The sequence below is a fragment of the Antrostomus carolinensis genome, unplaced genomic scaffold (genome assembly GCF_000700745.2).
Source record: "Antrostomus carolinensis isolate BGI_N321 unplaced genomic scaffold, ASM70074v2 scaffold35286, whole genome shotgun sequence".
In the NCBI taxonomy this organism is placed as follows: domain Eukaryota; kingdom Metazoa; phylum Chordata; class Aves; order Caprimulgiformes; family Caprimulgidae; genus Antrostomus; species Antrostomus carolinensis.
The window spans coordinates 3,634-20,565 of NW_010320396.1; the positions used below are offsets into that span (position 1 = coordinate 3,634).

Here is a 16,932-nt window from a genome sequence, read left to right on the forward strand (position 1 = left end):
AGTGACGTTAACAGTAGTTTTCAGGAACAAAATGCTGACATTAGTTGGCAGTGCACATTGCCTGTATTCTTTGTTTGCAGTGGCTGGAAGGGAACTTTGTAATGGTAAGCAGATAATTTCCAGTAGGAGAATAGAGCCTCAATTCTCCCAAGTCTTTAGTGTTGATTTAAATGCCACTATTAAAGCGTGTACATTTTATCCATGTGCATAAACTTTCCTAGGACTGAGCACTGCAGTTACAATGAAGCTTTGAAAGCCGTGCTGTGAACAATAATTCTGGTATACTGGTTTTGCTTTTAAACTTCCTAAGTGTCTTAGAACACAATTATGTTTGAAATTCTATTTAGAAAAATGTTTTTATATTTTATTCTGATTTATTTGAATCTGAAGCTACTTGGAGTACATCTGGTTTCTCTTTGGCTTTCCATCTTGGGTTTCCCAATTTCAAAATGTGTGTACTGCTACTGTCTGCTTTCTCCTAGGTATACAAAAGGAAAAAAAATGGTTTTATTCTCCAAAAAGGAACTTTTTCCCCACAATCCTCTTAAGCTGAGCATCCACCATGAACTTACATGTTTTTAATACCTCACAACAATGGATTTTCTTAATTCTTTTCTGCATAGCGTGTTTTTATTCCCCCCTCCCTCTTTTGGTGGGATATTTGTTGCAGATCAGTTTTTGTGTCTCCATTGATGACAGCTCTGATGCTGCTGCTATAAGACCATCCTCTGCTGCAGCGTTTGCTGCTCGCAGCGTCTTTATGCGTTTGCCCTTTTCTGATTTTGTGGACCAGCGCTGGTTCTTTTCAGGATCTTTTCCTCTTTTCATCGCTTGTTGGTTCTTTCTCTTATTGTATTCTTTATCTAAAGGAGTTTTGGTGGCATAAGGTGTATGAAGGCACTTTGTGACCACAGCAGTTCTTTGTTTGGCAAAGGGCAAAAATAGGTTGATGGTAGAGTTTTTATGACTCTGGAAATCACAAATGTCTTTTTCCACAGGGGGATATTATGGTGACCTACAGACTGTGCCTAACAGAAGAAAGAAAACTCGAACTACTCACAAATGCTTCTTGTCAGAATGAAATTCCTACAGCTACTGTCCAGGAAACCTGGGAAACTGGAAATGCTTTTTCAAATACCTTTTTTCCAAAAGCAATTCCCGTATATGTGCCTGGCTACCTCCACTTGTCTTTATAGTAAGAAGAAAAAAGCAAACAGTTATGAACAAGTTGACCAAGAAAAATACAAGAACTTGGTCTACTCTGTTACATCTTACAAAACCAGCGCCCAAACACCAGAGACAATATTTGAAGAAGACAATTTGTTATATGGGCCGCCGGGTAAACACAGACCTCCAGTTAAGGCTGAAACAAAAACTCCCAAGAACTGGGTTCCTTTAATAAACCCCAACAAGAGAATTCCCCTTCTCAACAGTGATTCAAACCCCCCCATGAAAATCTCTTTACAGAAAACAAAAATGCCCAGTGTTACCCGTATTCTTCAACAGACTCTTTCTCCACAGCAAGCCTTTGCTCTAGAAAGATGGAAGCAGAAAATGACACTGGAGCTTGGGAAAGATGGTTTTGCCGAGTATACTAAAAGTGAGTCTAACCACAGTGTCATTGCAAAGTAGAAGCAGTAGCTGGGATAGCTGGTGGGGACCTGCTAGCACAGCTGCAGTGTCTGGCCCTGCAAGCCAAGGGGTTTGGAAATCCATTCAGTTGTTTCCATTTCAAGGAGTGAGAGCATATTATGAGTGCGCCCATTATCCATTAATCTGAGCTCTGATCTTTGTTCTAGGACAACTAAAATGGGTTCAGAAGTGTGTGTGAAACAATAATTAGTTTATAGATGTTCTTTGCTTTGTTATCTGCCTCTCCTTTATTTCTCTCTCTGCTATTTACAAATAGATATTTTCCAGATTATATTATTGAGCCTGTTTGCAAATACAAAGTTACTTTGTAATGAGATGGAAATGAGCGTATCATCTTGAGTGTTTAAAAAACTATGTGTCTTGCTGTTGAAGCTCTTCAGTAACTATTTAGTTTATCCAGTATATGTAGTCTCTTGTATGAAATTGTCATGCATTTAAAGGTTTTCATTTCAGAAGACCTGCAAAGGTGATTTCCCCCAAGCTGTAGGATTGAAGGGGATCTGGGGGGTAGTAGGTGGCCTCTTGTAGCAAGGTTAATAAATAACTGAGCTCTCCTTACATGAATTATTATGCTTTTTAAAACTGAATATCTTTTGTTTATGTTTTTTGAGTTACTAAGCACTTCAGTGAATAAAGTGGTATAACAAACCTTACACAGCTATTTAAAATTTCACTTTCTTGTAATAATTTCTGAGATAAGTCTTTACTGTTAGAACTATGCCCACCCATTTCAGGAGGAGATTAGCTCCATTCAAATGAACCAAAACAGCAGAAGGAGCAAAAGCAGCCTAGAATAATATTTTTAATTCATAGAAATTCACAAATGCCTTTCAATAAACAGTAAATTAAAAATCATATTTTGTTTCTGAGTAATGAGTGAGACCAGAAAAGTAAAGTAAGCATTAATATGAGATACTCATTTCACTGTTGACACTTAACTTATTTTTCTGTCTCATTCCTTTCTCTTCCCCACATCCTCAAGCTTTCAGTACAAAACCAGGGCTGGTTTAAGAGCTGTGCACTATCTGGAATACAAGTCCATCGGGTGTTACAAATAGTGTCTAAAATACAGGGATTTTTTTGCATCTTCCTTAGATCTTTTCCTCCAAGGAGAGCTCTTTCATGCCGCTTTGGAATCTATATTTCTGCCTGAAGAGATGGCAACTAAGGAACAGAGAGAAGATGATGTTATTTCTGGCTACTTATCAAGTGTGCAACATGTCTTGGAAGATATCAGTGAAGTGAGAGCTCTGGAAAGTGCCGTTCAGCATGAGACTCTTCAGTATCTGGGCCTGGTGGACTGCGTGGCTAAGTATCGGTGAAGTACTGGTTCTCTAAGAAACCTGGTGGTGCTGGTGTTGCGTGGTGCTCTGTGGCGTGTGGGAGCCTGTGTCCCAGGCTGGAGCAGGTGTGTTGGTGAGCTGTTTGGGGGGGAAGCTGGAAAGATCTTGTAGGAGGGATGAAGTGGATGAACTCCCCTGGATGAACCTGATGATGGAAGTGCTGTTGTTCCTTGTGGAGAATTCCTTACTGGAGCAGGTTATGAGCACAGCAGGGTTAAGTGCTCCCCAGCAGTTGCCAGAAACTGCAGCAGATATTAGTAAGTCTTGGTTTTTGAGATATAAGCTACCAGTGTGGAAGAGACTCGCTTAGACTGAGCATAAGAATGAACAACATGACATCAGGGTGAAACAGGCTGAGAGCAATAGGCCTTTCTTTGGGGTCCCATTCATTGTTTCTTACTATGACTGAACTTAAGTTTAAAACATTGTCCTGTCTTGTTCTCTTATGCAGAGGCCAGTTGTGTGTGATTGACTGGAAAACTTCAGAGAAACCAAAGCCATTTCTGAAGAATACTTTTGACAACCCATTACAGGTTGCAGCGTATATTGGAGCCATCAATCACGATGCCAATTATGACTTCCAGGTCAGTAGCCCTGCTACCTGCCCAGACAAGCAGCAGCGCCCACCTTAGTTTCATTTTTCCTGCCTTGAGCACTTGCTGTCCATCGTGGAACTGTTGGTAGGATTTGTAACAAAGCAGCCCAGTCTTACATCAGGTTAAGATGACATATTGTGAAATAACTCCACTCCTCTTGCTAAATCCTGCTGCTTTTGTCTGTCAGCAGTATATTTTTCATTGGTTTTAAGGAAGCTCCTGCTCAGTGGGACCAAGGCATGCTCAGCATCTTAGGAGGTCAGATGAACCCACGGTGACTTGGCATCTGGGCAACCCCCAGTGCTTTGTTCTATGTGTTTTTTGCTTGTGTCAAGAGTAGGAAGGGGAAGAAGAGGAACTAAAGCAAAAGAGCCTGCAAACTAGGATGGCATTGCTCAAATCATGTGTTGCTATATCCCACTAGCAAATGAGGGACTAAGTGATTTACTTAGAGTGCTTGGAAACTATACAGTGTTCCTTCAGAGGAAAGCAGTGTGTTGTCAATCACTTAATCAGAAGACAGTGGAATAATGTTTTTAATTTAAAGACTCCAAATGCAATTCTAGCCAGGCCTGTTTGGCCTGAAGGATTGTTACTTCAATGCAAAGCATTGAAAGGAGAAAATACAAAGCAGAAAAGAGCAGGGTGATTCATAGGTTGTGCAAAGGACTTTCTAGAATACTATGGAGGTCAGTAAACACAAACACTTGGCAGACGTGATGCTCACAGAGTGAAATACGGGCAGAAAATTCTGGTATTAGCCTTCTGCCCCTCACTGCTTTCTCTTCACGCCAGTGGCTGTTTGAGATTTTGATTAGATGTTTGTCAAGTATAAAAGATGTCAGAACATACCTAAGTAACCATTTCCATTCAGACTGATGCTGAAGAATGGCATCAGTTTGGTTATATGACCTCATCAATCACTGGGAATTTTACCAGCATCTGGAAGGTTTAAATAGACCCTGCCACTCTGATACTCAGAGTTTGAGTCCTCTGGCTTTAGCCGAAGTCAGTCAGAGTGCAAAGCTCTGACTGAGTCTTTGGAGCGTTTGAATGTTAGTCTTCAAGCATTTCATGGTGAATTGTTGCTCTGTTTTGTTCCCCATTTCTTACTCAAGATACTTCTATATTAAGATGATGTTTTGCAGTGAGGTTTAGTGTTCGGAACTGCTGACTGAAGTTGCATGTTGACACTGAATTTCTGACAGCCTTCTGTTTGTACCTGTAGGTGAGCTGTGGACTCATCGTGGTCGCCTACAAGAGCGGCTCCCCTGCGCATTCCCATTTCATGGATCCCAATCTGTGCTCACAGTACTGGAATAAGTGGCTTTTGCGCCTCGAAGAGTACATGGACAAAAACTGACCCAAACTAAGCTATGCAGGGGCAAGTGGTCTGAGCACAGAGCCAAAGCAAGAATCCTTTGTTTACATCTTCTATTTGAATACATACTCTTTTTTTCAGTCACGTTGTCTCGTTTCTTAATAACAGGTTTTCTCCCTTAAAAAAAAGAAAGGAAAATTGGCACAGGGAATGTGTATTTGCTTATATTGTAGGTGACTTAAGTGGACCTAGCAGTACAAAGCCACCTTAATATATTTTTCCCCACACACTTTATGCAATCTAAGGTTGATAGGAAAGTTTCTATTATCAAGTAAAACTGTTCAATCAAATCATCCTTCTTTTGTCATTTTTGAGGGGGGGGGGGAAAAAAAGCTGTTGCAGAACTGGAGACTTTGAAAATGAAGTTGGTGAACTAAAGCAAAAGGACATCTGCATTGTCTGAGCTGAAAGAAATGCAAACGATAAACACATGAATAGAGTAGTCTGGGTTTCAGGCAGCTTAGTTCTTGCTCATCTCAAAGGTGTCTATTAACAGGTTTGTTACTAATTGCAGTTTTTCTTACAGCAGCAACTGGGAAAACTGTGCTGAGAATTATAACCAAGGTTCTCATAAGCACTTATTTAAAATGCTAAGGCAAAGTGATCATTTAACAGAAGTGTCTTAGCAAAAGAGGAGCAGAATTGTAACTGAAACACTTAGAAATTTCCAGCAAGTGTTCTCAAAGTTGCGAGTTCGACTGCTTCTAGTGGCTCCTCCTGCAGGTTTCTCAACAGGCTGGGCAGCCCACATGAAAGAACTGTGAGTGTAAATGGGCTTTGTACCTTGGGTTGTGAGTCTCCAAGCAGGCCAACGCTGCAACTGTCTTGAGCTCTGCTGACTTTGTGGTGGGTCTGAGCAGACAAGGAGCCTGCCTGTGTGGAACAGTCTCCAGTGTCAAGTTGTAGCATTTGCCAGTGTGAGAAAGTTTCTTGATAAAAGCAGGTGTGGGACTTTGAAGCTGGGCCTTCTGAGGAATGACGAGCTGTTGGTTGGCTTTTAGGGGGCTGGGTTTTTATGGTTTGTTGGTTTTTTGGTTGGGTTTTTTTTTTCCAAATAAGTTTATGTATAAATGTTCTAAAACAGAACTTATTTTTGAAGCTTGTTCCATAAAATCAAGTCTATAGACACAGAACAAGCCTTGATGATCTCGGGCGATACTGCTTTGTGCTGCACACTTGGAAGGCTTTTTTTTTTGCATTCTCTTTGTTTTCTCTGAATTGTATGTATGACTTTTTGTAATACCACTGCAGATTACAAATAAAAATACAACCAACCTCTAAGCTTCAAGAAGATCAGCCAGAACCATACCTAAAAAAAAACCCCAATGGGTAGGCTTGCTGGTGAAGAAACTTAAACCTCTGTAGCGCTTAATCTGTTTTTCCAGAGTACTGAACTGTGGAAACCTGGGCGCTGAAACTTAGTTATAGTGGTACTTGCTTATTCAAACCCGGTCTGGTGATGGTATGATTGCTCTGTGCTTAATTAGATTTCTATCTAAAAAGACAAACCATGGAGACTGAGAAACTGGGTTCAGAGATGACTAACGGCGACGACGCTGTGTGAGCTTGCAGAGGTACTACCTGTTTTACAAGTATCTCCCCACATCACAGAATTTTAGCAAGTGGGTGGTTCAGTTTCACGGAACATGGTCAATATTCTGTCAAAGATAGCTCTGTGGATACAAAGAGGGTGGGCAGAGGCAAGAGGTGAGATACCCTGGGCAGAAGGAGGAGGTGATAAAATGTGAATTTCCTGTGGTGATTGGGACTGGATAAATTGAGAGAGTGTGGAACAGTTGGGCAATGTTTTGGTGGGATTGCCTTCTTCATCAGTGCATCATAGAGCCATTAGATGTCTCTGAACCATGTCAGATTTCATCCTCATCTGGCCTCCTAGTGAATAAGGACAAGTCTGGAGCACGGGCAGTGCAGGCACCTGTTGGCTTCACCTGTTCATTTGTTTGACAAAAGCCTTGTGTCCGAGGAAGGCTGCCAGCTTCACTGGCGCTGTCAGTTTGTAAACCTGTCTGTAAGTCTGGGATGAGTCGGTACCACCAGAGAGGCAGGAGGAGGCAGGCAGCCTTCAGAGACAGTAGCAGTGGGTGGAAGTTACTGGTGTCTGGCACCTCTGAAAGTCTGGCTGCCTCCAGCATCCCCGTGTGAGCTGTGGAACGTTTCTGTAGAGGCACAAGCTTGTTGCCAGTTTTCTCCCATAACAGAACTGGCAGATGGCCCTTACTAGTGTCATGCAAAGTCAAACCCACTTTGTGACCAGTTTAAACTAACTTGCCAGACTGTTCAGTTGACAAGCCCAAGGCATCTGCTACAGGGCAAATCTGTCCTCTGCAGGAAAACCAGCCAGACAACCAGGGCAACTACTCCAGCGGTAGCATCCAGCTTGTCAGAGGTTTGCTCTCCATCCAGAGCTGTTTTTCTTCTGTGTACTGCTACCTGCTTCTTTTCTCTGTTGCTGTGAACGCTTTCTTTGACTGAGATCACATAGATGGACCACCTTAATGTGTTCTTTCAGCAGGGACAAGCTTTGGCAGTAGTACTAAAGGGAAATCAAAAGCAATGTGTGCTACAGGAGGGAAAAAAAAACCACAGGCATACACATGCTCACATATAAAATGTGTCTTCAGCTAGAAAGGGAGGGTTCCAGCCACACAGCCACTGCTCCGGTGTAAGGGCTGAGGTTTCAGCAGAGCTAAGGACATGAAGCCCTTACAGTTAGGTGAAGGCTGGTCACTTTGCTCAGATGGGATGGACTCTACTGAACAGTCCCACCTCGGAGCTGAATTCAGCAGTTTCATGACTGAGACCTCACTGAGTGGGTGAGAGGGGAGTGTCACCAGCACAATTGGCTGAACCAGCTGGAAACGCTTTTCTTAGACAATTTTGTCCGTGTATTTGCACACACACACACAAGCTGCGCTCAGAATGAGCAGCCTTCCACTTACACTGTTCAGTTACAACATGATCTCAGGAGAAATGGGGATCAGTGCACAAGCTTTAGCTCTTTTTGCAAAGTAAGGATCTTCTAATTTACCTCAGATGCTTTTTCCCCATGGACTTCCCATTTATTAAAGTATTGTGCAGACCTTCCCATTACATAGGATGACAAGTTTGTTCTTTACACAGTAGCATCGCTTTATTATCCTCATTGTCAAGGTCCCGAGCACCAATGGTTGTGCTAAATAAAGTATTAATATCATTAGAAATGCTTTAAAAACCCTCAAAGCTTTTCCCCACAAAAAAAACCCAAAAACAAGCAGATGCCTGTACAAAATTGAGGCAAATTGAGAAGATTTTGACGATTCTTGCAGACACACTCAGAATCTTGCCATTTTAGTAGCAATGACTATGAAGGTCCTGGCTCTGACTCTGTATTTCAGGTGGGTTACTTTTCAGCTGTTATTTCAACATATATAGAACACAGCGTCTCCTCCCCAAATACACAGCTTTATTTTGAGCACAAAATGAATTTTTGGAATTTACAAAAGAAATCCATTAATTGTTTGGCATTTAAATTGATGTAAAACCTGTTTAGCAGCTGTGTCCATTAAGTTAAAAGACAGATTAATAACGTGTGCTTTGACCAGAGTACCTTGTGGTTGCTGAGGACATTACCACCCCACCCTGTCTTTCCTCATAGTGACACCCAAGTGCCCAGTAAGGGCTGCAGCAGCTTCTGAAGAGTCATAAAGTGTCGGGCGGTTTCAGGGACATCAGGGGTTTTTTTTAAATCCTTAAGTTCACACATGACAGTTCCTACAGCACTACTCTCTTGGTTGTCCTGAGTCAACAGGAGCTGGAGCAGGATATAGAGGGAGTTCTAAATACACAGAGCTGTAGTGCCAGTCCCTCATCATCATCATCATCATCACCACCTCCTTCCCTTGTAGCACCTTCTAAGCTGACAGTGGTTACAGATGAGAGGCCAGGTTCGTGCCTACAGTTTTGCACTGATTTTATGAGGCAGGAGCGGGCTGAGCCTCCCTCGCCCCTGCGCCGCGCTGCTCTGTTGTACGAGTGAACAGGCACTCCATCGTTCAAAAGAAAAAAGCCTGACTGAACACACACGCACACGTACACACCATAAAATACACACCAAAAAATTGCATTTCATCATCATGACAGAAAAATACGTATCTTCAAGTCATTGTAAGTGTTTTCTTTGGGTTTCTGGGTTGATAGTGATGTATGTTCAAAGGATGTGGTAGTAATCCCCAAAGTGAGCATGACAAGTCCGGGAACATCGGAGTTAAGGTTACACTTAAACCTAAATGTGATAAAGTAAGTTCACAGCTTAAAGTACCTAAAACATGACCATAAGTCTGCCCTGGAATAATGCCATTCACTAGTAGAGAAAGTTTGGGAGGAAAAAAATTCTGCATCCTTTTAAAAAAAGTTTCAGCTAACCTTGGATTGCGCTCCCAGAAATCATCAGTTTACTGCGCGGGTGGCAGAGTTGCGGTTATTTGTGCATCTTATCTTATTGCCCAATACAGTGTACTCCTGCTCTTCACACCATTTTAATTCATTTTGCATAGAATTATGTCCTAGTAGCTGCTCTTACATGGCACTTTGCACCCAAACCTCTCAAAAGCAATTTGTACGGGAGATAATGGTTATTATCTTTACAAAATACGCTGGGGAAAGGTGAAATTATTTGTCAGTGGCCACTCGGACGTGTGGTAGAGCTGAAACAGAAAACAGGTCTCCGGAATTGTCAGTTCAGTAAATGCTCCATCCAGGAGGTGACAGCCTCTTCCACCTCTTCCAGCCTTTCCTGGGTTTGGTTTTTTTTTTGGCCAGGTAAAAAAGTCAAGACGTTTGCATCGTGTATTGGAATATTTCTTTCAAGTTGAGGTTCTACCAACATCAAGAGAGTCCCGTTAACACGTTAACAAAAGCATCCAATTCATTTCAGGGATTTCTTTCAGAATAGTTTTTTTAAAAAAATAATATATATATATATATAGTCCTACATGTAAACTTCATTCCTTTAGACCACTGTAATCCACCACGTTACTCATCTTTGTCGTCATCTTTGGAGTTCCTCTGCAGGACAGGGCTCAGTTTGTTTTGCAAAACCGCTGCAAGTTTTTTTGAGGTTTTTTTCAGGAAGGCGCTTCCGGGGTGAACGTTACTAACGTGCAGGTAGAGGTCCTCCTGCGTGGGGCCCGTGTAGCCACAGTCTTCGCACACATACAGTTTATCCCGCCTCTGTTTGTAGGCGTATTGCTGCTGCACGCCGTGAATCTTCTTCAGGTGGGACTCCAGGGAACAGCGCTGGGTGAAGGCTTTGTTGCAAACCTCACATTTGTAAGGACGAATTCCTGCAACATTAAAAGACAGCGATTATGGTTCTGATGGACATTTCTTACAGCTGACTGGGGAACCTGCCAAAAGCAAGGCTCTGGCATATCAGCTATTGAGCAAACACCTAGCAGCAGGGAGCTACTAGCTTGAGGAACTGTCTGTCTAAATAAAACATCTTACTTTCAGGCTAAATTTTTCCAGAAAATGGGTTGATATATTTAGGAATAGAAAACCGAGAAATGCTTTGAGAAGATGTAGGCAGATGCTAACAGGTCTCCTCCATCAGTGCTTTGGTCCTAAAGAAGAAGCTGTTACCAACTCTTGCAAAACTGACTCCTTTGGAGCCCTGATTTTTTTAAAGTCCTGTGATTAGGTAAAATTATCCGTTTCAGCTAACCTTTCATTTTGGCTTTTATAATGGATGAAATCTCCTATCTCGGTAAGATGTTAATTTTTCTCTTTTAGAGAGCAAAGCTCAATGAGGCTTCAGTGAATGGCAGCCCAACGCGAACGCACAGCGATCGCGGTCCTTCAAATGAGGGAGAGTGTTTTCCTGGAATATAGATGTGATGGTTGAGACTACAAGCTCCAGTTCTAGAAGAGAAGTGCATTCAGATGAAAGAAATCTGTATCTGTGTCTCCAGAGGAGGGAGAAGGGGCTGGCTTGTGATTTGAATGCCTGAGCAGTTCCGTTCAGTACGGGCAACCAATGTTATAAAAATACTGCGCAGTAAAGAGTAGTCGTTTTGCCACCAGTCAGCACCAACTTAACAACCCCCCAGTACTTGGATGACAAATAGCCAAGGGTTTAGCAACACTTGAAAAAATCTAAACTAAAATCAGTTGTGATTTTACTGACTAGGCTAGCTCAGTGAGCTTTCAAGCACAGACCAGTCTTAAAACTGATGCAAGGAGCTACCTAAACCCCTCTCTTTTCCCAAAGAAAAGCAAAATGTGTGTGGAAGATCAGACCTATGGTGAGTAATAGCCAGGCAAAAAAAAGGGTAAAGCACACATGTCCGTACAGACAGTTCTAACCCTGTAATCACATTGTGTTAGTTCACTTCTCAGCCGCTGATCTTTCTACCAGAAATCCAAGCTGATTAGAAGTTCCCATAAGCAGCATCTTGATTGCATTTTGGCAAGTCCTGTAATAGAAGGTTATCCCTGTCTACCACCTTAAACTATCCAGACTAAAGTTTCCTGCCACGTACTGCTGTGAGACTTCTTCAGTGACATTAAACTGCAAATCTTCATTAGAATTCACACACAAAAATGTTATCTTTTACAAACAGCATTCTGGGTGCCGTTTCATGCTCATCTGAAGGCAGTTTAAACTCTCATCATCCTTGGTTCCTGATGCCCACAGTGCTCCACAGGCACCAGTACAAGCACAAGAGGAGTCGTGCCAGGATGGCACAGCCCATTAGGGCTGTGGGAACCTTGTTATTACTTAGGAATCATTTTAAAATTTGATTTCACTGTGTATTATTAGTTACTTTTTCAAGTTTAAGTCTAATTATGCCATGAAGCTAGAGTGGCACATTTGGCTTTCACACTCTCTGACACTTCTGTTGCGCAGCCTGGTTACAAACACTGCATGGCAATTTCCCCTGGAACACTGATATTCCCTAAAGCACATGTAGATGAACACCCATAGCTACAAAATAAAACCCATGCTACCACTTCCAGCCCATTTGTCTTCTTTTTAACATTCCAATATAGCCCAGCTCTCCTCAACAGCAATCCACTCAGACATAAAAAAGGCCACTGCTTTCAGAGATGCCACATTTCAGCCTGGGAAAGACAGATGCCAAAATGCGATTGGTACCCCCGCTGCAGCCAGGCACCAGTCCCTCTGTGAGCCAGGGCACCGGGCAGATACAGTACATGGGAGAGTTTATACTGGAGAGCAGAAATAGTGACACCAGATTTCTTCTAGTAAATTTGAGGACAATCTAACCATAAGATTCACGTTTCCAGGACAGTTGGCTTTCACTCCTGACCTTCCTCCCTTCCAGAGTTTTAGAAAAATGGTGTTATGCTTTATGTTTATGCTCTGCTCCTGCATAGTGAGTTCAACTCTACCTACCACAGCATACATATATATATAAATATATATTTAGCTTCTATTCTGAGACCCTCTTGGATTTAGTGAATCTCAAAGGCTGAGGGGACAGGTTGAAAAATCACTTCTTCCTGAAAAATCACTTCTTCCAGAAGCACCAACTCCGCACTTCAGCCACACGTACCCCAGCAGCATCTCCCTGCGCACAGCCAGCAGCTTTCCTTTCCACATGAAAGCTTTGCAAACAAACCAGAACAGCCCAAGACACTGGCTCCAGCTAATGCTTTCCCATCGAAATGGGCAGTATTGTTTTCATGAGCTCTACTGCTAAGAAACAACTCCTGCCCACCAACATATTTGTGTCACTTCTTCTGCTGCACCTGGTTAATGATGCCTAAGCCAAGAAAGAGACAGTGCAGAGTAAGCCCAAATAATTGTCAGGTCTCATAGGTAACCACAAATCTGGAAACCTGGAACACGTCCAAGAGATGGGGTGGAGGCATCTTCCAGGTTCCCTACAGTGCAAATGCAAAGCCTCCTGAGCACAGCCTGCCAGAAAGCCTTGTGCTTGGTGAGGATGGGGTTGGTAGTTACTTAAGCCATCGCTTCACAGAATCACAGAATCGTAGTGGTTGGAAAAGACCTTTAAGATCGTCAAGTCCAACCATAAACCTAACACTAACAATCCCACCTCTAAACCATGTCCCTGAGCACCACATCTACCCATCTTTTAAATACCACCAAGGAAGGTGACTCCACCACTTCCCTGCGCACCACCTCCTTCCACTAAGGAAAATGAGAAACAGAAAGATGGCCTTCTCTTCTCCCTGCTCCAGGTTAGGATGAGCTCTCCTGTGACCAGTCAGACAGATTTGAGGCAACTGATTCAGTTCAAAGAAACACAACCACTGTGATGCAGGGTGGGCTCAGGAACCAACCTCACTGCAGAGTGGCCACGGAAAGTGCATCCCTCCAGCCCGGGGGAGTGATATGGGAGCAAGAGTGAGCACAGAAGGGAAAAGGATGATTGTTCTTTCTTCCAGTGCCATCCTGGGCTTAAATCACAGCACCCTTGGCTATACCTGTGCACCTGCTGGAGATGCAAGCAGGGAGGAGGGAATTGGCCCAGGTTAAAAGCAGCTTTTTTAACCCCCCCAGTCCAAGGCAGGAACTGCTGTCAGGAGATTTTCAACCCATTGCTCCTGGGTTTCAACCCATGCTGTGACCTGCATGACAAATGAGTGGAGACAGTTTAGGCCAGTGGCCAAACTCATCTGGATGGCTGGATGTGCAGAGGGAAATGCCTCTGAAGGCGGACTGGGGCAGCTGGTAGCCTGAAGCAAGCAGGGATGCAGTGCAGAAGTCAGATGTGTTGTCTAGTTTCCCTAAAGAAGCTGGAGGCACAGCATGAACCACACTCTGGTTTCTCCAGGTGGTGCCAAAATCAAGCCATAACCCCATCCCGCAGGGGAAGGTTGGCAATCAAACCAAGAAACTGCTGCTCGTTGCCTCTAGAGGGCAAAGCATTTTCATCCACCGCCTGCCTCTGCTCACAGGTACACACTAGACATGCGTGTGGGGAGTCACCCCAGTTGGGTTATCCCAGGTGAGTTATCCCAGGTGGGTTACCCTGGTCTTGCTGACCCAGGCATGGCAGCGCATGGCTGTGTCTACACAGGATCTGGATGGCAGCTCATGCCCCCACACTGATTTCATTAGCTCTCCTCAGATTTCATTAGTCCCAGAGCTTTTCTCCACCCACTTTCATGATTTCCCCTTTCCTCCATCACATCCCCACTATTTTTTGCAAATGTCATTTACCTGGGGTTTGTATTATTGTCCTTCTGGGTTACTCTCACTCCCATCCTTGTCCCATCTCACCCCTTCTCCCACCTCCCGCTACCCAGAGGGAACGCGTTCTCACCGGTATGAGTCCGGACGTGTCTTTTCAGATCAAAGGTGTCGTTGAAGCCTTTTCCGCAGAAGGTGCACAAGTGTCTCTTCACCTGGCTGTGACACTTGATGTGACGGTTGAGCATCCTCTGCAAGCGAAAGCCCTTGCCACACAGCTCACAGCTATGCACCGTGGCATCGTTACAGGTGCCGGTGGTGAACTAAGGAATGGAAGAGGACAGGGTGAGTAGGCATCGAGATGACAATGACCAAGAGAAAATAAACTTATTGTTGCATTAAAAAATTATTGGGATATATTCAAAATGAAAAGTGAAAGCATTGGGGAGATTCTTGCTGGGTGAAACCTTCACGCTTCCCTTGCAATCAAGTGGGTGACTTAATGCGCGTGGCTTGGGACTGGTGCCAGGCTGGCCAGCTGGGCTTCAGGGGTTAAAAGAAAGCCCATGTGCTGGATGCCTTCCAGAGGCAGGGATCCTGGTCCCATGAGCACACGTGTCCAGGCTACGAGCACCTCCCCATGGGGCAGGGATCCTGGTCCCATGAGCACACGTGTCCAGGCTACGAGCACCTCTCTGTGGGGCCACATGTGTGTCTGCTCCTGCACTCAGACAGTATCCTGGATGAAGAAGGGAGGCCCTCCCTGGCATGAGAAAGTCATACCCATGCAGTGCCTTCAGTAGTGACACTTCCAGCTGCTCTGGGTCCCTCAAAAACCAGCCAGCAGTGAAAAAAAAAAGGTAGGTTTGGTGACACAAACCAAAGGCACACTGCGCTGGCTCAGCAGAGGCTAAAACAATGGCTCTAATCTCCTCCCGTTGGTCTCCCTGGCTCTTTAATTACCGGCAGAGTGTCATTAGGGGTTAATCTCCTCATTCCCGCACACCCAACACCAAAAATATTGCGCCAACACCATGACCTAACTTGACTAAGGGAGACACTGATGATTCAGCTCTTGGGAAGAGTGTTCCTCAGAGGGAACGCTTAATGTCTGGAAGATGCAAATACTTTGCTGTTAGTTTAATTATCTGTGGGGGAGCGGACGTGCTCGCCACTAGCCACTTGGGAGGAGGGAAAGCCAGCAGAGCCCGTGCACACACGTCCATCAGCTCTCCTGGCGCTGCTGGGGAGTTTCTGTGGCACGTTGAGAAAACCCAACTCTGCCAAAACAAGGTTTCACTGTGACTATTGCCAATGGCCCAGGTTAAATTATACAAGGTAGGTTAAAGTCAAGCAGCAGCAGGGCCAGCTCTTCATAAAGAGAGGAATCCGTTTGGGGTTTCTTTTTCCTGAAAAGCCAGTTATTTTTTCTGTCCTCCTTCACTTACTCCTGAAGCAATACTACCTGAAATTGTAAAGAAAGATTTTTTTTTAATTTTTTTTAAAAAAAGGCAGCTACGAAACCACAAGGTGTGAAACTGGAGAAGGAGCCAGCTGGGGAGTATCTGTTGGGCAACAGGTAGGACTCCACCTCATGCAGCTGTATATGAGCACGGTGGAAACCTAGCGTTACTCATGAGATTAATAACAGGGTGGCCCAAAGGCTGTCATCCCAGCACAGACAGCGGGAATTTTTACAGCTCCATCCGGCAAAGCAACAGCCAGGCTTTAATGAGGTGTTAACTACCCACCGGTAAACACATCTCCTCCTTCCTAGCACTGGGGTGGCCTGGCTCCACCTCTGCAGAGGGGAACTCTGGATGTTCAGAGATGAATGTGGTCCTCCCACCCCATCTGCATCATCACCACCATGCTTTGGGAGCTTGGTTTTGGGTTCTTGGGTACCACAAGGAGCCCATGACTGATTTGCCTTCTCAGCCCTGGGAGGGAAATCACCGCTCTGCTCTGCTGGCTCTGCCCAGGGGACACTGGGTCACCAAGAGCCCCTGCCCAAGCAGCAAAGAGGCTCCTCAGGGAAGTTAATGGACAGATAATGGCTTCATTTCACCCAAGCCTGTGGGTCCACCTCAAGGTGGCAATGGCCTTTCACAGCTTTGGAGGAGGACCTTTCCCTAGCTGTTATCTTAATAAGTCAAGAGGACAGGGGGGGGACGTGGTAAGATTCACCACAGTTCCCCTTGGCGAAGGCTTGACTGCAACCTAGAAGGCGGTCTTTTAAGGAGGCCCCATGTGAAGGAACGAGATCCACCCACACACCGTGGGGCCTGACTCCTAGCTGCTAGGGCTGCTCCTTCCTGGCTGGGTTCAGAGCTCCTGCGGGACCCAAGCCAAGCAGGTCAGGGGCGGTATGTCCCAGGCAGGGATAAGGGAAGGCAAAGGGCACTGGAAGATTACGGTACGTCGCCTCCAAGACTTGCCCTGACATTGCCACCCTACGGCTGGCCGCTTTCGTGGTCCTCCACCTTGGTGTGCAGAACGGGCGCTGTCACCTCTAGCAGAGAGAGCCCAAGGGACTGTTGTCAACCGGTGTCCCCATATTGTCACCTGGCGTCCCCTGCCCTCGCAGTGTGGTCACCCCATCACCGGGGAAGTGATGGTGGGGCTGCAAGCCGTTACCTTGATCTTCGACCTGACAACGGGGCGCTTGACGGCCAGGTCCAGCAGCATCCCCCCGGCCGTCCCCAAATCTCCGGGGGTGGGCTGGGGCGTCGGGGGGTCGCTGGGCTCCACGTCTCGGGTCCCGCTGCTCCCGCT

The 16,932-nt window shown here is 44.9% G+C and overlaps 2 protein-coding genes across 2 annotated transcripts; one reads left to right on the plus strand and one right to left on the minus strand.

Moving 5' to 3' along the window:
• Window positions 1–996: 996 nt before the first annotated feature.
• On the plus strand, window positions 997–5,055 carry MGME1 (mitochondrial genome maintenance exonuclease 1). Its single transcript, XM_010169586.2, has 4 exons — window positions 997–1,600; window positions 2,749–2,971; window positions 3,448–3,580; window positions 4,821–5,055. Exons 1-4 carry the CDS (start codon window positions 1,063–1,065, stop codon window positions 4,953–4,955), a joined length of 1,029 nt encoding a protein of 342 aa, XP_010167888.1. The 5' UTR covers window positions 997–1,062; the 3' UTR covers window positions 4,956–5,055.
• Window positions 5,056–9,903: 4,848 nt separating this feature from the next.
• Window positions 9,904–16,926, minus strand: OVOL2 (ovo like zinc finger 2). The gene is made up of 3 exons (XM_010169587.1): window positions 16,795–16,926; window positions 14,291–14,480; window positions 9,904–10,315 (listed from the first exon to the last, which is right to left on the minus strand). Exons 1-3 carry the CDS (start codon window positions 16,843–16,845, stop codon window positions 10,005–10,007), a joined length of 552 nt encoding a protein of 183 aa, XP_010167889.1. The 5' UTR covers window positions 16,846–16,926; the 3' UTR covers window positions 9,904–10,004.
• Between the last annotated feature and the right edge of the window lie 6 nt (window positions 16,927–16,932).

What these genes read in the sequence shown, in the direction of transcription:
- OVOL2 (XM_010169587.1), bottom strand. Translation starts at nt 16,845, where the DNA reads ATGCTGCTGGACCTGGCCGTCAAGCGCCCCGTTGTCAGGTCGAAGATC. An exon ending in TTGTCAGGTCGAAGATCAAG is followed by an intron (nt 14,481 to 16,794) that starts GTAACGGCTTGC and finishes TCCATTCCTTAG; the next exon opens with TTCACCACCGGCACCTGTAA. An exon ending in ACACGTCCGGACTCATACCG is followed by an intron (nt 10,316 to 14,290) that starts GTGAGAACGCGT and finishes TTAATGTTGCAG; the next exon opens with GAATTCGTCCTTACAAATGT.
- MGME1 (XM_010169586.2), top strand. Translation starts at nt 1,063, where the DNA reads ATGCTTCTTGTCAGAATGAAATTCCTACAGCTACTGTCCAGGAAACCT. An exon ending in GACTGCGTGGCTAAGTATCG is followed by an intron (nt 2,972 to 3,447) that starts GTGAAGTACTGG and finishes TCTCTTATGCAG; the next exon opens with AGGCCAGTTGTGTGTGATTG. An exon ending in ATGCCAATTATGACTTCCAG is followed by an intron (nt 3,581 to 4,820) that starts GTCAGTAGCCCT and finishes TTGTACCTGTAG; the next exon opens with GTGAGCTGTGGACTCATCGT.